Below are 20,916 nucleotides of genomic sequence, written 5' to 3'. Positions count from 1 at the left end.
CACCGTCTGCTGGTGTCTTGAGTCCTTAGCACCAAATACGAAAAGAAGTCCAGTTCAAGGTTAAAGGCACTTGCGTCGCTGTCTGGGTGGCAACAGCCTCCAGCCCCACACACTCGTTCCCTGTCCACTCACTGCACTCGGCCAGGCCTCCCTCACGTTCCATCGCCTCTGAGACCCCCGGGTCCTACAGCCGACCCTCTGCATCCTCCTCCCTCCGACCCCCACCACATCCTTGCTCTCTCCCCCGCCCCCCCCGCCCCGCACCCCAGTGCCCGGCCTCAGACGTCCACCTCCTGCGGCCCCGGCGCGGTGGCGGGGGCGGAGACGCTGATGTCAAAGCAGGTGACCATCATGACGTGGGCCTTACACAGGTTCACGCACTGCTCCAAGGCGGCCGTGGCATGCTCCAGGGCCACCAGGTACTCCGCTGACTCAGGCTCCAGCTCTGGGTCCACCTCGACTGGGGAGGGACAGCAGGCAGCTGGTCAGGCCCGGGGTCCGCACGGGGCCGAGGAAATGCATCCCTTCCCTCCCGGCTTTTGGGTCCCTGTCTGGGCCAAGGTGAGGGAGAGCGACTGGAGCTCTAGAGGGAAGTGGCTGGCTTAGGGGAGCAGCAGGCAAGGGGCACGGGGACACGGGGCACAGTCCAGGGTCCCACAAGCCTGAGCCTCCCTAAAACGGGGAATCTCACTGCTCCTCCCAGCAGAGGGGGGCGGGGCTCACGCTGCTCCTCCCAGGAGAGGGGGGTGGGGATCACACTGCTCCTCCCAGCAGAGGGGGGCGGGGCTCACACTCTCCTCCCAGCAGAGGGGGGCGGGGCTCACACTGCTCCTCCCAGCAGAGGGGGGCGGGGCTCACACTGCTCCTCCCAGCAGAGGGGGGCGGGGCTCACACTCTCCTCCCAGCAGAGGGGGGCGGGGCTCACACTCTCCTCCCAGCAGAGGGGGGCGGGGATCACACTCTCCTCCCAGCAGAGGGCGGAGCTCACGCTGCTCCTCCCAGCAGAGGGGGCGTGGCTCACACTCTCCTCCCAGCAGAGGGCGGAGCTCACGCTGCTCCTCCCAGCAGAGGGGGCGGGGCTCACACTGCTCCTCCCAGCAGTAGGCGGAGCTCACGCTGCTCCTCCCAGCAGAGGGGGGCGGGACTCATGCTGCTCCTCCCAGGAGAGGGGGGCGGGGCTCACACTGCTCCTCCCAGCAGAGGGGGGCGGGGCTCGTGCTGCTCCTCCCAGGAGAGGGGGGCGGGGCTCACACTGCTCCTCCCAGCAGAGGGGCGGGCGGGGGACTCACACTGCTCCAGCCAGCGGCCAGGCTCCACCATCAGCCGGCCTTGGGTCTCAGCCAGCTCCCCGCACAGGTGCTCACGCTTGGCCTGCACCTCCCGTAGCCGCTGCTGCCTGCGCTCAGCCAGCCGCAGCTTGGCACTGTTGCACACCAGACCCTGGGGGGGCAAGGGACCGGCGGGGTGGGGGTGCTCAGGCATGGAGGACTACCGACTCCCACACTGTCCCACCATCTCCCGCTTTGGCTGGGGGTCTCTCTCCAGCCCCCAGGCCTGGGCCAATGTGTACTAGGGCCTGAGAGGTGGGCAGGGGTCAGACCTGGGCCCCCCGCGGGTGGGGCTCCCACCAGGTGCTCCCAAAGCAGCCGCTAGCGCCTGGGCCCAGGCTGTGAAAGCAGCTGTGGTAATCACTCCATCAGATGCAACTCCAGGGGACAACAGTGGTGACCTCAGGAACCCTCCAAGCACCCACTGTGCCCAAGGTAGCCATCGGCGGCCACCACAGGTTCAGGGCTGGGGAGGGCTGCTTCCTACCTTCTCCACATCCTGGGAAGGCTGAGGGCAAGAGGGGAAGGTAAGGTTAGCTGGCTGCTGGGCCACACCCCCAGGGCCCACCCCGCCATCCTAGGACCTCTCACCACTAGCCGCCCAGCCCCCCTTCCAGTCACCCCCCCTTCCCCCAGCCTCCGAGTCCCGCTTCTGCCCACCCGCCCTGACCTCAGAAGGATCCTCCCTTGGGGGCAGGCGGTGCCGCTGCAGACGCTCCACGTCATCAATCTCATACACCTTGATCTCGAAAGGCTCCTTCAGAGAGCCGGCCAGGGGCGGGGGCAGGTCCACCCACTGCCCAGGGAGGCTGGGCTTTCGGCCCAGGGCCGCCGTGTCAGGCATTGGGGCCGGGATCAGCCGTCTCCGCTGCAGGCCTGGAGCAGACAGCCGGGCGCTGGATGGGCGGAGGCCAGGGGCCCAGGGCCAAGTGCCCATCCCCCGCCCCTGCCCAGCGTGCCAGGGGCTGAGAAAGGAGACTGCACAGGGTCTGGATCCAGAAAACCCCAGCCCCTCCAGGCCACTTGTCACCTGGACGGCCAATCCAGCTACCCAGTACTCCACATCGGCCCTCCCTCGGGGGCAGCCCTTAACATCCCAGGCGGCCACGCTGAGGACCTTCCTCACAACACTCCCTAGCCCAGCTGCCCCCAGGACAGACTCCGGGGCTTGAGGGGTGCCCCACCCGCAGCTCCCAGGATGTCCCTCCCTGCCCCCAACCCTGCCCCCCAGCCACACACACAGGGCAAGGGGCTGGCCCTGCCCCCCCACAGGGGATGGAGGCAGGAGCAGCCCTGGCAGGGGGCTCCCACGCAGCTGGGCCTGAGCCCAGGGAAGCACCCGGCTGGGAGTCCCAAATGCAAGGCCTCCCCGGCTCCCTGTGCCCCATCAGGGTGACCCCGCAGACCTGCCCTCACCAGCCTGCTCTAATGGGACAGCCCCAGCCTCAGGAGTGGCATGGGGTCAGAGGACACACTCTGGGTGGGTGTTAGCGGTGGAGAGCGGTGCCCGCACCCACCTGTGGCCCTCTTCTTGGGAGACCTGAGGCTTCGAGAGCGAGCACCTGGGGAGGCGGCCCCGCTGTCGCTCATGGAGTCTGGGGCGGAGGAGGCACTGCCCGTGGCCTCGCTGTCACGGAGCACGCTCTCGTAGCCACTGCTGCCGCCGCTGTGGTAGAACAGGGCCGTGCGGCCCATGGCGGGCGGGAGCTCGCCACTCAGCACGCTGCTGTTGTCGCTGCCGTGGCCGCTGCTGCAGCGCTGGGGTCTCCGTGGGGCAGTGACCTTGCTGTAGGGGGAGGGCAGTGCCGGGCCCGTGGGCGGCCGCTCCTCCCCCACGTTCACACCGCTGTCACTGCCGCTATCCGAGTCCACTGGGCCCCAGGGGGGGCCACCTCTGCCAGGGGCTCCGCTGGCTGCCAGCTCGTTGACGCGGCTGTGGGCAGCCCGGATCGCCTGCTTGGTGCCCATGATGGTGCCGCGGCTGGCCTTGGCCCCGACGCCAGGCACTGCCCGTGGGGCTGCCCGGGGAGCCATCACGGGGCCGCCGGGGGTCCTGCCCACTGCCGGGGTTAGTGGCTTCACCGGAGCACCCAGAGCCCTCGACCCACCAGCTGCTAGGCTGCGGCCCTTGCCCCCACCGGCCGGGGGCTTTGGAGCCCCCACACCCTTGGCCGAGCTGCTCCTACAGGCAGGAGTGGGTCCCAGCGTGGGGCTGGTAGACGGTACACCCAGCCGGGGCACGGCCCGCGTGGGCCTCCCAGGAGCGTCCCTGGCCTTGCCGCTGCCGTGACCCAGAAGCTCACACCGCTCCAGAGAGCCGTGGGTGGTGGGACGGTAAGCTGCCTCTGCCTTGCCAGCCCTGGCCTTCAGGCTGGACGTGGCCCTGGGGACGGAGTGGTCAGCCCGGCCACCGGGCCTGGCTTCTTCCTCCCCCCGGGGGAAGGCAGCAGCTGCAGGCCGGGCGAGGCCCCCGGCCTGGGGAGCAGCCAGAGCTGGGCTGCTCTTGTGCTCCAGGCTGGATTTGCGCACAGGAGGGGCCGGGGGCGCTGCCCCGCTGGGCCTCGGGAAGAGGCCTCCCTTGGAGACCACACTTCTCTTGCGGCTGGGGGTGTCCTTCGGGCCACCCAAGCATGCCGCCGCATCGGCTGGGGCGTCCCTGCAAGATGCTGCAGGCGTGCTCACACCCAGTGTGGTGGCCCCCCTGCGCAGCGGTGGGATCGGAGCCACGGCCTCTGGCCTGTGGGCTGCCCTGGCTGCAACCTCGCAGCCGTCCACCACCCTCCGGGCACAAGGCAGCACTGGGACTGGGTTGGGGGCCCTGCTGTCAGAGGCCACCTGGAGTGCACCACAGTCATCCGCCCGGAGCAGCCAGGGGTCCTCGAATAGGCCTCCAGGGCCCGGCGGGCTTGGGGCCAGGCGCGGGCAACCTGCTCGACCGGCCGCTGAGGAAATCTTCGGTTTCCGGGGCAGGCTGGAGTGGATGGTCTGTGCCGAGGCCGCCCCCCACGGGGACATGGCCGGGGACTCCCGGCCGGCTCGGGCAGGGGCTGCTGCGGCCACTTCCCCAGGACGAGGACTCCGGGCCGGGCCAGGACTGTCCGATCTCCCGTGCTCCGGGAACCGACAGCTGCCATCGTCCGGGGAGCTGCCCAGGACGGGGGCGCCCCGGGGGTCAGGCCCTGCTGGGGAGTCGGGGCTGGCCCTGAAGGGAGGCCGCGGAGCGGGGCTGTGGCGGTCGTTCGTGCAAACGCTGACCTCACTGAGCCGGGAGCTGATGGAGGAGCCGCCGCTGTTACCAGCCCAGCCTGCCCCCTCTGAGGGCCCGCCAGGGGCCTGGGTGGTGTAGGCATCGAATTCATCATTGATGCTGCTGATGATGCTCACGGGCCTCGACCCAGAGGCCAGAGCCTGCAGGGAGCAGTTGCTGCCGAAGCTGGCCAGGCTGGCGGGGCGGCCGGAGGCGGCAAGCCCGCCCAGAGACAGCTCCTCCACCACCGTGAGCACCAGCTCATCCTCGCCGTTCAGCTCCACGGGCTGCTGCAGGGTCACCGTGGTGGTGAGCAGGCCCCGCTCCAGACGGCGGCCTTGTGCAGATGGGCGGGGGCAGCTGGGCTGCCCGCTCATGCCCACGGGGGGTGTCCGGACCGCACCATCAGCGCCCCCGCCCCCAGGGTCCTCGGGGGCTCGGCAGGCCTCCGGCTGCCGAGGCGGTGGAGGGGCCGGGCTGGGCAGCGGCCTCCCGCCTCCGCCCGCCTCCACCTTGTCTGGCCCGGGCAGCGCAGGCCTCAGGCTGCCTCCCTCCCTCTGGTCGGCAGCGGTCTTGGAGGGCTCTGGGGCACCCCGGTGGGTGTCCGGGCCAGGGCTGCCTCGAGGCGAGCTGGCCGCCATTGGGGAGCCCACAGCCCTCCTCGGGGCGACGGCCTCAGGCGGGGAGGGCCTCCTGGCCCCGCAGGGCGGGCCGGGCTGGGCTCCGCTGGTGACACCCAGGGCTCCGGGGGGGGCCTCGCTGCCGTCAATGCCCTCCAGCCGTTCCTGCAGCTCGGCAAAGGTGCTACAGCGGAAGTGGTCGGCGTCCCGCGGGCCCTGGGAGGGCCTGCGGCGGCTCAGGGCGGGGATGATGGGCACGAAGTCAGGCGGGCCCTCGTTGTCCGTGAGCTCGCGGTCCGACAGGGCCGTCCCGCCGGGCCCCACGTAGATGACAGTGTCGCAGGACTGCTCGCTGCTAGACGAGTACTCGGGGTCTCCGGGCGAGCCGGGGGCCAGGCGGCCAGCGTCGGGGGCCACGGAGCGGCGGTGGAAGGGTCGCAGGTGCGGGGTGCGGCGGGCGCGGCCTTCCTCACAGGAGCTGTCCCCACCCGAGGAGCTGGACGCGTACTGGGGGCAGAGCACGCGGCTGAGCAGCTACCTTACCTGCCTATCATCCCCCGCGCCCCAGCCACATACACCGCACACTGCCCGGGAGGACACGATGGCAGCCGTGGCACCGGGGTGGCCCCTGGGCTGGAGCGGCCTCAGGCACCACGCATAACCGAACCTTCTCTGGAACCCAAGGAAATAGCATTAAGCCGAATCACAGGGATGCCCACGGCCGCACGGCTCGTAACTGCAAATCCAGGATTAGACACAGGCCCATCTGCCCCTCACTCCACCTTCCTGTCCCCCTGAGGGCTGCCCGGGAAGTGCCCAGCTGGCTGGCGCCAGGGGGCCACGGGGACCCCGCCAGGCTGCCCTGACCACAGGCCTACCCCTGTGCCGGGGACAGAGGCGAAACCACCCCAAGCCCCCCGTTAGGAACAGGTTCCGGGTCTGCGTGAGCTGCCCAGGTGACCTGAGCACAGTTCCTGCCTTCTCTGGGCAGAGCCTCACCAGGCCGACTAGGGGTGGGCAGCAGGCTCCCCATCACGCCAGGCAGGGGCCCTCAGTGGGAGGGGCAGGAAGGGGACGGAACCGACCTTGACCTTCTTCCTGCGCAGGCGGTGGATGCGGGCAGCCAGCTGCACGGTGCTGAGAGTTTCGGCGTGGCGCGCTGGTGCGTCCGAGACGTGGGCTATCATGGTGGCTCGGCAGCTGGGGGTGGCCAGGGACTCCCGCAGCAGCATGGTGAGCCTGCGCTCCCTGGGGGCGAGGGCTGCTCAGAGGCTGAGGGCCTGGGGAGGGGACGTCAGGGTGGGAGGCTGGGCGTGCAGGGTGCTACAGGGCGAGCGGGAGGGCAGGACATGGGCTGTGCCTGGAGCCCAGGCTCAGGTCGGGCCTCCACCCCGTGGGGCCAAGAACCCCCCATGAGCCCCCCGACCCCAAGGCCCAGCAGGCAAGGATGAACAGAGACCCAAAGAGCTCAGGGACCCAGATGTGCTGGAGGTGCCTGCCTGGCTGGTTCCCAGGGGTCCACCCCAGGGCCAGAGCCCGCCGCTCACCTGTAGGGCACGTGCTTGGCTCCGCTGACCAGGGCCAAGATGACACTGCCCAGAGCCGACAGAGACAGGCACGGGGGTTCCCCGGAGGCCTCGCCGCTCCTGCCGGGCGCCCCCTCACAGCTACCCAGGTCGATGAGATGCAGGCGGCTGCGGCCTCCAGACACTGAAACCACAGGGCAGGAGGGTGATGGCCTGGCCCCAGGGCACCCAGACCCTGCCCGGGCATGGGGGGCGCACAGGCCACACTGACAGACACCTACTTCCGCCGCGGCCGCACTTCTCCATGCGGTACTGGTAGACGTGCAGCGTGAACAGCGTGTGCGAGGCGCACCGGGCGCCCTCACTGCAGCCGGGCCGGCTGGAGCTGCGGGCCGCCAGGGCAGCGTCCAGGTAGAAGGCCGCCTTCTCGGCCGTGGGCGCCCGAAGCTCGCTCTGGTTCTGGAGCTGGGGACAGGCGGAGGGGACAGCGCCCCACAAGCTGCGGCCGCGCCCACCTCCCCGCGGCCCTCTCGCAGCCCCCCCCCGAGACCGCGGGGCGCCAGCGTACCTGCGCCCCACACACCACGTCCTCACGCAGGTACACGCCTGGGGACCGGGCATCCTGGAGGCTGCCTGAGGCCACGTCGGCCAGCAGGTCCCGCAGGCTCTCGTCGGGGCCGCACACCTCCGTGGCCGACACACGGACGGAGAAGCGGGTGCCCGTCTTCTCCCTGCGCTCGTCGATGAGGTTGAAAAGCCAGGAAATGGCGCAGGGCACGATGCCCAGGCTCTGAGGAGAGCTGTCCTTCCCGATCATCGTGTAGGACTTGCCTGGGGGTCAGGCGGGCGTGTCAGGGCCCACCCACAGGTGGCCTCAGGGCCGACCAGGGGCCACTGAGACCCAGGGGGCCTCCTCCAGTCCAGAACGGCAGGGTGTGGGCTTTCTCTCCATGCACCCCTCTCCCCACCGGGAAATGGGGCCCAGAGACCGTGGAGAGGGGATGAGGGGGTGCCTACCGAGGCTTGAGTGGCCAAAGGAGAAAATGCAGCCGTCAGCCCCGCCGACCACCGCCTGGAGCACATCAGCCACTGTCCCTGAACAGACCTCGGCCTGGGAGAGGGCACCGGGCATCAGGCAGGCGCCAGAGCCCAGGGAGCCGACACCCCGCCTCCCGCCACCGCACAAGGTGGCCACGCTGGCTCGCGCAGGCCCGAGGACGCAGATCTCCGCGTGCGCACAGAACGTGCGTGGACAGGACACAGACGCATGGTGCGCACGGCGGGCGCCAGCCAGCACACAACTCACACCACACCCCGGGTGCTCACGTGCACCCAGCACACAAACTGTCCACGGAGCCCACGGAAAACCGGGCACCGCCCCAGGCTGGGGGTGGAGTCAGAGACCCCCTGGGCCGGGGCCTTGCTCTTGCCACCCCCCCCTCCCCCGCTGGGCACCGGCAGCAGCACAGCCCGGCCCGGCCCCGAGGACGCAGCCGCCCTCACCTGCTCCGAGTCCTGGGAGAAGACTGCGTCGAAGGCAAACATCTTGGGAGCCGCAGCAGCAGCTGCTCGTCGGGGGCCCGAGCTCCCCGGGGGCCCGGTGGCCGGGTCATACAGGGTCACCTGCTTCTTGCGCGGGTCCACCTTCAGGAAGGACGTGGGCTCGGCCGAGTGCGGGGCCCCCTGTGCTGGCCAGATTCGCAACATGACCTTCACCTGGGGGGGGGGGGGCGGAGCGGGCATCTGAGCAGCCGCCCGCCCAGCGGCCACTAATTACAGGGCAGGAGGACCTCGCGCGAGTTGAGACAGCGGGCCAGGCCCCGGCACGGGGATCCCCACCGCAGGAATGTGGACGCCTGCACCCCAGCTCCAGCCGGCGTGGACCCCACGTGAGATCGGCCAGGCAGGCAGAACGCAGGGCTCAGTGAGAGCAGAGTCTAGTGTGCAGCACAGGAGGAGGAGCAGGGGCCAGGGCGGGGGAGCACGGGGTCGGGGCGCACGAGGGGGAGCACGGAGTCGGGGAGGGCTGGGCGGGGAGCACGAGGGGGAGCACGGGGTCGGGGAGCACGAGGTCGGGGAGGGCGGGGCGGGGAGCACGAGGGAAGGCTAGGGTTAGGATTAGGAGAGGATGGAGCGGGGAGCACGGGGGAGCACGAGGAAGAAGCACGGAGTGGGGGAGGATGGAGGGGGAGCACGGGAGGCAGGAACGCCGGGAGTGGGGGGAGCAGGCTCTGGACGCCCCAGCGAGCACGGGGACGGAAGTGTGGCACCACAGGTGCACCCGCCCACCCTCGATTTGGGGTGTCTGCGCCCTCCCGCTGGCTCGGATGCAGAGCTGGAAGCTAATGAGCTCAACCCGACGGCACAGACGCCCGGCTCGCAGAGGCTCTGGTCCCAGCCACCGCCTCCCAGGCCCCCTCTCGCCCCGGGAGGGAGGACGGCGCCCCGGGCTCACCCAGGTCACACAGCCTGAGACCCAATCCCAAACTGAGGGGGGAGGGGCAGGCAGAACAGACACGGCCCCCTGGAAGGACACAGGCCCACACTCCTGCCTCCAGAGCCCCATCCCGGTGCTGCCCCGCACCCCCACCCCACCTCAGCAGCCCCTGCTCAGCAGGCCGGCAAGTGGGCACGGGCTGGGGGCTGGGGCAGCCCCCCAGTGAGGATGCCCTCCCCAATGCCAGAGCAAGGGGGTCCTAGCCCCCATGTCTGTCCAGCCTCTGCCTCCTGCAAGGAGCCCCTTCCCCTAGCTCCTCGGGCCAGGGTCCGGCGCGGATCTGGGCCCGCAGGACTCGGCGGGAGGAAGGCGACGTGGTAACCCTCCCTGAGAAAAGGCTCAATCCTGCCAGGAGATGCTGGGGACGCTGAGGCCTGGCCAGGGGGGCGCAGGTGGGTGAGTGGGGGGCACAGAACAGGGCAGGATGGGGGAGGGTGTTCGCTTGGGGGCCCCAGCAGGTGCCCCCCACCCCAGTGCCAGGCTCCGCAGAAGACTGGCGTCCGCACAGCTGGACCACCGGCCCCGAAGCCCTCAGGGGAGCAGAGGCTCAGCGGGGCGGGGGGCTGGGACCTGGACACCAGAGCCCAGAGCAAGCTGCGCCGCAGACACCGCAAACGACATCTCGGGGCAGGGCCGTGACCGGGACGGGCCTGGGTCCCCACTTCCGGCTGAAGGACACCACCTTCCACTCCCCAATGAAATCTTCGATTTCTCCGCTACAGCGTAAATCAAATTACCAGACTCATTTCAGAGCCAATATTTTTCACGGATTTAATTGTAACTGACAGATACATAACGCGGGCAAAATTGGTTTACTGTGGGTAGTTCCGAGGCCGGCTTCTCCCCTGCAGCACGTGGCAAATTGACATGCAAAATCGCTCCAGGAAGGAGGGTATGTTCTCAGGGGAGAAGGGTAAAGAAACACTTTTCTGCTGCACTCCCCGAACCTGGGCTCCGTCAGGCGAGAATCGATTCTTTTATTCCCCGACGACATGAACAAAACTATTTCATTTCCAAACGCCGCTGCCAAGCAGACGAAAACGTGCACTTCCCGGTCATTTCTGGCCATTTTTTTTTTTTTCAGCGTGAACTCCCGGCCTCTTATGGAGCCAAATGGGTTGTGCAGATTGGAGGGGATTCCTAAGGGGCTGAGGGTCTCTGCCTGGGCTCTTACAGGCAGGAAACGCGCCCGGTGTTGCCTTCTGGAGCAAGGGACATTAATCCCACTTGGGGACCCACGGCCGCAGGCCGGGGGTGGGGGACAGAGTGGCCCCACAGCCGTCACCCTGTCCTAGCTGAATGCATAGGCCATTGTCTGCACGGATCCTGTCCTTACAGCCAGGAAATGACAGGGTCTTTGCTCTAGACAAGAGACAAGGGCGTCGAGTCTCTCCCCCAAATGTTCAGATATTACAAAGTGCTGCTGAATCGCTGCCAGGTAGGGAGAAAACACATTTTGCATAAAAAAGGGCTTCCCCTCCTGAGAGGTGGCCCAGGCAGCGAGGGGGAGGGGCGCTGCTCAGTACTCACAGGAGCGACGTCTTTTTTAACACAGCAAGATGATGAATTACCTTAAGTAGCACATTAATGTCAGGAATTGAGTGTAATCTAACTTCTTTTCTGTGACAACGGCATTTCTGACTATGCGACATTTGTGCAAATAACACCCAGGGAGCCAAGGAGGGGGCACTGGGTGGACAGCGGGTGGACTGGGGGGCTCCGTGTGGAGGGACGGGGGCAGGGGGTGGGGAGGGGGCTGCTGTCCCACGGGGGAAAGGGAGGAGCCCCCTGCCTCAGGAGGAGGGGGCAGAGGCCTGCGGCACCCCAGTAACACAGCGGCAGCAAGAAGCAGGGCTCTGTGCCTGAGACATGAGGCCCCCTGCCCGCCCCCACTTTCAGAGAGAAGCCCGGCCAAGGGAGAAGGCCAAGGTCAGAGCTGTTAGAGCCCTGGTCCGCAGCCACTCTGCTGGGTCCCGCTTAGTGTCCCCATGGTCATATACACCCACAGGCTACAGGCGGGCGGGGCTGAGGCTCGCAGGGCCACCTGCGGTGAGGCTTGTGAGGTGAGGCGACAGGCCTGAGAAGACTTCGAGCAAGAGCCACCTGGGCAGGGTCACTATGAGGAGGAGGGGGTGCAGCAGAGGGCCCTGGGTGTGGGGAGTCCCAGTGTAGGGTCTGGCGAGTAGCTCAGGCCCGGGCAGGGGACCCTCTGTGAACACATCAGACCCCTCTGCAGCCCTGAGCCACGTCCCAGGCACACGGGACGGACTGAGCCCAGGGGAGCGTGGACCCAGCCGGCCACCTCTGCAGGGGTGAGCCTCTGGGTGCTGGGGAGGCTGGGCCCAGTGCCTGGGTGGGGGCAGGGGTGGGGCGTGCAGCAGGGGCCGCCAGTGTGCAGAGTGTGGGCACACGCCCAGGGTCAGGTCCCATCTTCTCCCACAGCTGTGTGACTGTGCCTCAGTGTCCCCACCCGCCCGGGCACCAAAAGCCCACCTCGCTCACATGTACAGAGACCCCACCTCGCACACATGTACAGAGACCCCACACACCCAGGGCCCTGAGCCGGGCCAGGGCGTAGTTCCCAGCAAACCACATGGGGCCCGGATGAAAACCCAGTCTCGGAAAAAGGCCACAGGAGCCAGGAGTCAGAGCCAGGGGCCAGCCGGCCACCCTTCCCCGCACTGGGCCTCAGTTTCCCCACCTGAACCAGCTGATCCTATGGTCTCCTTTCTGGCGGCAAACAGCAGCTGGGATTTGCCCGGACTCTGAAGAGCTGAGGGGTCCCACCCCGGCGCTAGAGCCCCACCCGAGGGCAGCGTGCCGACACGTGGCAGGGAGGCTCCTGGGGGTCAGACCCCCACCCCCAGCCCCAGGAAGCCCTGGCTATCCCACCCCACACTGGGACCAGAATGTGCCCTGGGACCCCACCATAGTCACCCAGGCTCTTGTTGCCACCCAGACCTCCAAGGGGGGCCTGGGCCTCAGTCTCCCCATCTGCACCCCACCTCGTTCCACCGGGGAGGAGGAAGCAGGACCCCACCACCTCCTGTACCCCCCCAGCACCTACTCAGGCACCCCTGGCTTCATCCCGCCCATCAGCCCCCAGGGTCACCTCCACATCAGAGGCGGGCCTACCTTTCCGACACTGCTGAGGTTGTCCTTCACCTTGGAGGCGGCCCTGAGCAGGCAGGGGGGCGTGGGGGGCGGCCACAGCTGCAGGACCCCGCTGAAGTCCGTGGGGTAGGGGGAGGCGCCGCGGGCAGCAGGGGCTGGTGGCGGATGAGGTTTCTTGCGCTTGGAGGCCAGGCTGAGCTTCTGGGCAGCCCTGGGGAGGGGAGGGCAGGGGCAGGTGGGGGTGCTCAGTGCTGTCCTTGTCACCTGCCCTGCCCTGGATGCGGCCCCACAGCCCCGTAGGGGCCCCCGGGCTGGGGCTGCCGTGTCCTGTCCCAGGCGGCGGGCTCGGCCCAGGCCAGGCCTCCCCATGTGCCCTGCTGGGGGGATGGGAGGGGGGTGCTGGGGTCAGCCACTCCTAGGCTAGGCGACGCAGGCATGTTGATGTCGTCCTGTGCCTCGGTCTCTCCATCTGTAACATGGGTCGGCATGACCAGCACAGGCCCTTGTGTGCAGCCTGATGAGCTGAAGCGTTCGAGGCACTCGGCAAACAGGAGCTCAACAAAGCCTGGCGTTCCGGCGGTTACGTGGCCCCCGTCCCGCCCCACCGGGCCAGCATCCGCACTCCCAGAGCCCGGCACGCTGTAGCCCTGCCAACCCCGCAGCATCCCCAGGGAATGTGTAGACCCCGAGTCTGAACCCGCCCTGACATCTGTGTGCACCTGAGAAGCACTGTTGTGGACTCCCAGGGCCGTCTGTGCACACACACGTGTGCCCCCCAGGCCCATCGCACACCCACAGGGGCCCCCACCGTGTCCAGCACACTCTCCCCCTGCACCACGTCAGAGCTGGCTTGCGTCAGCCCCCCGGGCCCCCACCCTCCGCTGCGGGCTGCCCCACACCCACCCCAGGCTTCCAGCACGGGTGACACCGGGGAACACAGATGTGAAAGACCACACCGTGGGCTCGGTCCGCGTTCACACTCCATGCCCATTGCCCAGATAGCCTGGCCTCATCACCCCCTCCTCGTGGGTGGGGCCCCATGACGGTGGCGGCGGGGGGTGGGGGGTGGTGGCCGGGATGTGATCCGAACTCGGGGCTAAAGCACCCGTGGCGCCCGCCCACACGCGGCAGCGCAGCCCTCAGCCAGCCCCCCACTCAGCCATCTACCACCAGCATTTTGCTTAACCCCACTCATCTCTAATAGGAGTTGTCTTTTAAGAGACCCCAGGGACGGCTTTCCTTCTAGTGAGGTGTCATGGCGGGAAATAAAAGTAATCTACGATGCGTGGCGGAACCTTAATAGAGCGGTGGCCCGTGGTGCCGGTGTGTGCCCAGGGGGGCGGGGGTGGGTGTGGAGAGCAGAGCCCACGAGCTGCCCAGGAGGAGCCCTAGCATCTGGGGGTGCAGGGAGCCCTGCGCCAGGGCACCTGGCTTCTCTGGCCACCAGCCAACGATACCCCGATTCTCGCCTGAGCCCACGTGCTTGTAAACCGCAGACCTCCCTGCAAGGAAGAGACCCTGGCTCCACCTCCACTGCCTGAGAATCCTAAGGAATCAAGGGCAGAAGGGGCTGGCAGCATCGCCTGGGGGTGGGGGACAAGAGCCATTCGAAGAAGGCAAGGCCTCGGCACAGCCCGAACTCGAGTGTGACCTGTCCCGGGGGCCAGTCAGGGCTGGCAGGGTGAGGGACGCGGAGGCCTGGGCCGGGGCTGTGGGAGGAAATGAGGCCATTTGGGCTCCTCGCCTGGCCTGCCTTGGACTCCTGCCCTGGACCCCAGCCACCCTGGGTTCCACCATGGCTTCCTGCCCAGCGCTCCATGGGAAGAACCTGTAGCTGGACTTGGAGAACATTAGCGCCCAGCAGGCAGCCCTGCCCCACCTGCCCCACACTGCCCCCTGGGGCCGAGGTGGCCAGGGAGGGTGGGACTCCACAGGTGCCAGCAGCCGCGCTGGGAAAGAGAGGGCAGGGCCTGGGACTGTGAAGGTCAAAGAGGCCCCCAGGATGCATTTCCTCATCTGTAAGCAGTTACACACTGGTGCTTATTCCCAGGGTTTCAGGAAAGGGCAGCAGAAGGGGCCGCCCAGTGCGCGCGTGTGCTGGAGGGTGTCCGCTGGGTCCTCAGGCTGACGGAACAGGTCAGCAGACAGCCCCGGCCAAGGCGGGCCTCCCTGACGCCAACAGCCAGTTCTCTGCTCCTCCCTAGGCCGGGCAAGGTCGGCCTGGGACCCTGACGCTGTGGGGGGCAGGACACCTTGAACCCACACCCTTAACTCCAGGGGATGCAGGGGCTGAGGAGGACCCAGGGCTGATGGCTAAGGTGCCGGGGAGGCCAGAGCAACTCTGGGTCACGACCTCAATCTGCACGACCAGAGGGCAGTGCTCTGCCTGGTGGGTCACACATGAGGCCAGGCGGCTCCTGCACCCCCCGTGGTCCTCTCCAGAGCCAGGGGTTTGCGGCACAGCCGGTCACCCTCAGGGCCCTGGCAGCGGAGCCCAGGGAGGCGTCCTTCCCCACCAGACACGTTCCGGTCACGCCTGGACAGAGGCCGGGCCTGGCCCTCTCTGAGGCCCCGCCAGCGCTGGGAGTCTGGAACGTTATTGGCCAGGCATCTCCACCCTATGGTCTGACCTAACTCCGGGCACCCTCTCCTCCCTCCCCAGCCCTGTGGTCGGCCCCCAAGGGGCTGGGAGCCGAGGAGCTGGCCCTGGCCCGCCCGGCCGCTCAGGTCCTGCTCTCACAGGCTCACGCCACCAGGCATGACTCAAGACACGTCACTGCATTAACAAGGGCCCAGAAGGGGCACTCTCTCCTTTGATGAAAGCCAGGCTCCTGTTAACTGAGACAAGCCCAGCAGCCGCATCTCGGCTCCTACGGCCTGGGGGAGGAGCCCCTGGGGGCCGGCCTGCATGGAGGGATGCGGTTTCTGGAGGCACAGACCTGGTGTCTGACCAGGGAAGGTGGAGACGTGGCGGGGAGGTGCCACCGGGCCTCACAGAGGCCAAGAGGGTACACAGGCCCCACACTCAGGGCCACGAATGTCCACTGCGCTGCTGGAGGTGGGACTTGCAGGGGTGAGGAGCAGTGGGAGGCGAGACATGCAGGGAAGTGTAGGCAAGTCTCAGTGGTCTGGCTCTGAAGAGAAGGCTTGGAAAAGCAGGAGCTTCACCCACATGTATAGGTCTCCTCATCCTCAGAAGATATTCTTCCAGGAAGCCTGCCCTGATGCCCCCAAGCTGGGCTTCCCGAGTCTCCACTTCCTGCTACTACAGGAGCCAGTCCCTGTTCTGAGACACAGGTTATCAGGCTGTGTCTGTCCCCCAGTGGGGGGCTGCCAGGCCCAGGCCGAACCCCGGGGAAGCTCAGGACGCACTAACATGGCTAGGGGAGTGAGTAGATGGGTAAATGAGTGGGTGGGTGATGGGTGAGTGGGTGCATGGGTGCCTGGGTGAGGAGGTTCATGGGTGTGTGGGCAGGTGGGTGAGTGTGTGGGTGAGTGGGTGCAGGGGTGAGTGGGTGAGTGGCTGGGAGATGGGCCCCTCCAATATTCCTTGGGGAATATTTTGTCTTTTTACAAAGAAAAATTGCCACTTGCAAACAAGAAGGTAGTTTCACAAGCAGTTGGCCTTGATGGTGAGGCCCTTCCCTATTTGAGGAAGCACACGGGGCTTTTTGGACATGTGTATGGCCAGCCCAGGGCCTCCTAACTGGACCAAGATGAGGCTGGTGGACCCGGCCACGTCCCCCCCAGGGGGGGATGTGTCACTCAGGGGCCCGGGAGCCCCCAGGGTCTGCCTGCTGGGGGCCCTGGAGGCACAGGGCTACCAAGAAGGCCCTAGACCCCAGACACAGGGACCAAGGCCCCAGCAGGCGGATCCGTGACCCCTGCTCCATGGCCGCATCGTGTCACCTGGGAACATCTCGCAGTGGAGATGCTCTTGGCAGAGCCTTCCTGCTCGGGGTACCTGGCTTGCACTGGCCCTGTGCCCCTGGGCAGCGCACCCTCTGGCTGAGGACCTCTGCTTGGCACCAGGCATGGGTGCCTGACAGTCCATGGGTTGGGCACCAGCAGGCAGACACCCGGGAGGGGTTCTGCTGAGGCGGCAATGTGGGGGTGGCTATGAGTGTGGATGGGTGTCCCAGTACCTGAAGGAAACCTCACCCCACCCTCTCCCCAGCCCCTGCCCAGGAGACCCCATCTGTTCTTCCAAAGCATCTACATTCAGGGATTTGAGAGGTGACCTCCAGAAAGACCCAGAAGGGTGGTCAAGAAACCACTAATGGAGACATCTTGGAAGGAGAGGAGACAGCAGAGGTGGAAGGGCAAGGGCACCCCATGGTAGGAGCAGGAGAGCTCAGGAAGGGGTCAAGGTCATGAACGCCTCGGCCGTAGCTGCCACGTGTGAATGGCCCATCCAGGCCCAGCTGCGGGGAGCAGGGCGCCAGGCCTCAGCCCTGTGCTGTATGACCCATCAGCGTTAATGAGGTCCTGGGAACCCAGCCCCTACACAACCACTCTCTGCCTTGGTTCCCCAAATGGGGGTGAGGGGCTCAGAGGTCCTGGGAAGGCCTGAGGCGAGGCCGGCCCCCCAGGGAGTGCTCCAGGACCAAAGGAGATCCCGACTCCCAAGCGCAACCGCATTCTGCCTCACTTGGCAAATGCCAGGCTCCTACTCACCCCGCAAAGTCCACCTCCGTTGCCCTCAGCACCATGGACAGCACTCTGCCCCGCCCCTGCCATCAAAGGCCGTCTCCACAGATACCCACCCCGCTGGCCAGCGGGCAGGCCGTGGGCTGGGGTCAGCTCTGCCCCTCTAGGAGCCCGCCGAGGGGCAGAGGTGGGAGCACAGGACATACGCGCAGCACGTGCCTGAGGCCCCCCAGGCTGGGGTCCGACAGCTCCACAGCCCCCAGCACACACACGAAACAAGGGAGTGGATGTAGGGCGCACAGCACCCCCAGCCCCCCGGGGCTCCGGCTCCAGTCAAGCACAAGGTCCGACGGCCTTCCCGGCCAGACGCCCACCCCCCAGCGTGGCCCGTGGGCCCATGCCTCTGTGAGAAGCTGCTACGACTCAGGTCTGGTTCAACAGGCTGGAAGTAATGGCAGCAGGCAGTGCACACACCCCCCCCCGCCCCATCAGAAGACGTGCCTCCCACTGTCCCCACACTTGTTTCTATGGTAACTTCCCAAGGTCAGCAGCAGCCTTGCTCAGATGGAGACAAAAGGCAACGGCACCTGGTCTGCCGGCCGTGAGGTTACTAATGAGCCAGCGTGGCCCCCAGGACCTGGGGCCCCTGGAGCTGTTCTTCCTTTCCAGAAGGCCTCAAATCCTCCTGCAGGCTCGGCCCGATGCGCCAACCAGGAGGGGACGTTCCCAGCTTGGCCCCTCTCATCCCCTGCATGGAGACCCCCCGCTGGGCAGGCCCCCAGCACCCCCATCGGGCCTCACAGCCCCACAGCCCGTGCTGATAAGGCACCTTGCTCCCACCACCCGCACACGATTCACGGACAGGCTTTCAGGGCCCTCCAGGGCTGCTAACGGGACAGGACCCGAGTCTGGGCCTGTCGTCGCCGCTCATTACCGCCATCACATCCTGTAGTCCACACGCCTCCTCTGTGTCTGTTGCCTGCTGAACCCCTGGGCCCTGACGTAGGCACAGGGCGGGGGAAGAGACCCCTGCTCCCACACACCCTTCCCACCTCAGAACCTGCCGGGCCTGGGCTACACCAGCCCACGCCCCCAGGACGTGGGCCCGCAGCGAGGCACCCAGAGGACCAGGGCGCAGGCCGGGACGGGACCACCCGGCTCCTGGCCCACAGGGGAGCTGGGCCAAATGTGCCAGCAGTCCCCCAGCAGGGGGAGGGCAAAGCGTGGGGTCTGGGTGTGGCCTGCCCTCCAGGACGCCCTCCTTTGAGCACCGTTCCGCCCCCCCCCCGTCCCCCCCAACTAAGATCAGCCTCTACCTGGGGTCCCAGCCCACACCGGCCCAGGGCGGGCCCCAGGACGTCCGTGGCTGCAGCCCACCCTTGGGGCCAGACACCTCCACTGCACGGTGCCACTGACGTGGTGGCCGCCGGCCATGAGCTGCTGGGTGACAGCGGCCCCCGCCACTCCCCCACCGCCCTTCCCAGCAGCAGAGCGGCCGCACCCACCCGCTGTGCGCGTCCGAGCAGCCCCCAGAAGGACGCACCTGATGAAGAAAGAGGCTGCAGCTGACGGGCCAGGGGTGACCAGCGCCGCCGTGCGGGCCCCACCGCTGCCCCACGTCTTCGCCGCGCCGTCAGGGCTCAAGGTAGGGGAGCCGTCCAGGACCGTGTCGGCCACCGCCACAGCCGCCACCGCCGCCTCAGCCTGCGGGAAGGGGCGCCCGCGTGAGGAACACACAGCCGCTGCAGGGCAGCGTGCACACCCCGGGCCCCACCTGGGGGCAGGCAGGAGCACCATCAGAGAACACACCACAATAAATATTTGTCAGCAGCACTAATTGCCCTGCGTATGATAATGTACGACGTTCCCATCATCTGAAATACTACTCTGGCATTTCCAGCTAATTAGCTAAAATAAATTCTAGGAAGGGAGGCAGCCTTGTAATGAAGCGCAAATGTAATTAAATGCTCCCTAAAACGGCACCAGCAAACCTGAGATCTGGCCACCATGCATTACGATTATGTGCCCATGTCGGGCCCTGGACTCCCAGGCCAGACCTGGCTCCAGAGGGGGTGGACGTGGCTCCTGGGGGCAGGACCGGGGGCGGGGGGGTGTTGTGGAGCAGCTAGCCTCAGCCTGGCTGCTCGTAGCCCCATCCACATCCCCCAGGGCCCCCTGTCCCCAGGGTTCAAGGCTCCCCAGGCAGCATGCCGATCCCTGGGCCTCCCGGCTCCACTGGGCCCCAAGGGCTGTGCACAAGCACTGCCTGAGCCCCCTCAGGCTGCTGGGACACAGGCCTCCCTGGTGACCCTGAGGGTGAAGAGCCACATTCTGGAAGGCCAAACGTCCTTGGGGTCTCGCAAGTGACACAGCCAGAGGCCAGGGTGCCACACTGGCAGAATAAACCACCACATGCCTGGGGAGGAACATTCTGAGGAAGGCCTGCCGGCTCAGGGCAGAGCCCCCTCGCCCTGGCGTAAGGTCTGGCCCTGCCCAGCCCACGCTCAGCGCCAGCTTCCAAACCCCTCTTGGGACACAGTAAAACCAAGCCTGCAAAGGAAGTTCACAGAGAGCCCCCAACTTCCAGCTAGACAGGAGCCATGCGCCCCCCCCCGGGGCCCCTGGGCCCCAGCCGCTCGCCGACGGCTTTGAGGACAGGTCAGTAGCAGAGAAGAGTAAACCTGAAACGGGCCAGGCCCTCACCCACCATGCCCTGCCACCTGCCTTGCCTCTGCTTGGAGGGCAGGAACTCCTACACATCCCGCAGAACCCAGCCCAGCCAGCCCTCTCCTTGTCCAGGGCACTCCCTGCACCTGCTCCAGGAGCCCTGTCCCGGCCTCCGCCGGTCCTCTGACCTCAGCTTCCCCCCGGGCTGTCTAGTGCTTCTGCACCCACCCCAGAGACCCAGGGCCGGGCTCAGACCGTGCTTCCTCATTCCACCGGCTTCTGTGAGCACCTGAAACATGTCAGGAATCAGGAAGACCCCGGGGGCTCCTATCGCACAGACCCGGCCCCTCCACATCCGTGCCAACACCTCGCCTGGGGTGCAGGAGGTGCTCAGGACGTCTGTCTCCCAGGAGCGCCCAGCCTGGCAGGGATGCATCGCCTCCCTTGTGCCTGAGGGAATGGGGCCGCTGGAGCAGAAGGGGCGCCGGCTCCTGGGGATCATTCCGGAAGGAGGGCCAGCCAGGCCTAGGCCTGGACAACAGGAACCACAAGCTGCTTCTCCAGAAGAAGGCAAACACATGGGGAACGCAGGACAGCGCGCCCGTCCCACCCGCGCCCGCCACACACCTTCCCTCCCCTCACACGTGAAGGCCTGACCACTAGACGCACGTGCTCCCCACGGAAAGACCTGGCGCCACGGAGCAGAGTGGGTGGACAGGCTCCCAAGCTTCCATCCTGTGGACGCTGAGCGCCGGGGCCTGCGCTCCACAGAGCAGAGCAGGCTTCAGTGCCCACTGTGTGCCCCAGGGCCGGGGAGGGGCTCGCCCCCCGCAGCGCCCCGCACCCACCCCGCACCCACCCCACCCCGCCAGCCCCCGACGGGTACACACCCAGCAGCCGGGGCCGGCCCATCGCTCTGCTCAGGGAGGCCTCCTGGTCAGCGGGGGACCCAGGCGCGGGGTTGCAGAGGGGGCAGAGCCGCCACGCCACGGCCCTCCACGGCCCCTCGTCCACTCCCAGAGCCCGGGCCAGCCCGCTGTCGCATGCAGCCTCTCCGCCTCCAGCCAGAAGGTTCTGGCACCACCTGGCGACGGCGCAGGCCGCCCACACTGACCTGTCTCCAGAGTCCCGCACGTGTCTCGGCTCCGCCGTCCCACGAGCTGCGGAGACACGGCTCCGGCCATCGGGACGGCCACTGCGGATTCCTGCCAGGAGCAGAGCCCAGGCGTGCCAAAGAAGCCGGCGGGGGGGGGGGGCCAGAGGGAAG

At 67.4% G+C, this 20,916-nt stretch overlaps 1 protein-coding gene across 1 annotated transcript in view; it reads right to left on the bottom strand.

The window, feature by feature from the left end:
• Positions 1–247: 247 nt before the first annotated feature.
• Positions 248–20,916, bottom strand: part of KIF26A (kinesin family member 26A) — a 29,232-nt gene continuing 8,563 nt past the window's right edge. Inside the window, exons 7-19 of the mRNA XM_039255839.1 lie at positions 18,526–18,686; positions 12,354–12,543; positions 8,225–8,437; positions 7,739–7,832; positions 7,290–7,552; positions 7,003–7,186; positions 6,743–6,905; positions 6,281–6,443; positions 2,846–5,702; positions 1,999–2,204; positions 1,816–1,836; positions 1,290–1,440; positions 248–460 (exon numbers count right to left, since the gene is read on the bottom strand). Of these exons, the coding sequence (XP_039111770.1) occupies positions 279–460; positions 1,290–1,440; positions 1,816–1,836; positions 1,999–2,204; positions 2,846–5,702; positions 6,281–6,443; positions 6,743–6,905; positions 7,003–7,186; positions 7,290–7,552; positions 7,739–7,832; positions 8,225–8,437; positions 12,354–12,543; positions 18,526–18,686 (4,848 nt within the window). The 3' untranslated portion in view covers positions 248–278. The remainder of the gene's footprint in view (positions 461–1,289; positions 1,441–1,815; positions 1,837–1,998; positions 2,205–2,845; positions 5,703–6,280; positions 6,444–6,742; positions 6,906–7,002; positions 7,187–7,289; positions 7,553–7,738; positions 7,833–8,224; positions 8,438–12,353; positions 12,544–18,525; positions 18,687–20,916) is intronic.

The sequence above is a fragment of the Hyaena hyaena genome, unplaced genomic scaffold (genome assembly GCF_003009895.1).
Source record: "Hyaena hyaena isolate Hyena2069 unplaced genomic scaffold, ASM300989v1 scaffold_546, whole genome shotgun sequence".
NCBI lineage: Eukaryota > Metazoa > Chordata > Mammalia > Carnivora > Hyaenidae > Hyaena > Hyaena hyaena.
Note: the sequence above shows the minus strand (reverse complement) of the source record. Positions and strands in the feature narration are given on the sequence as shown.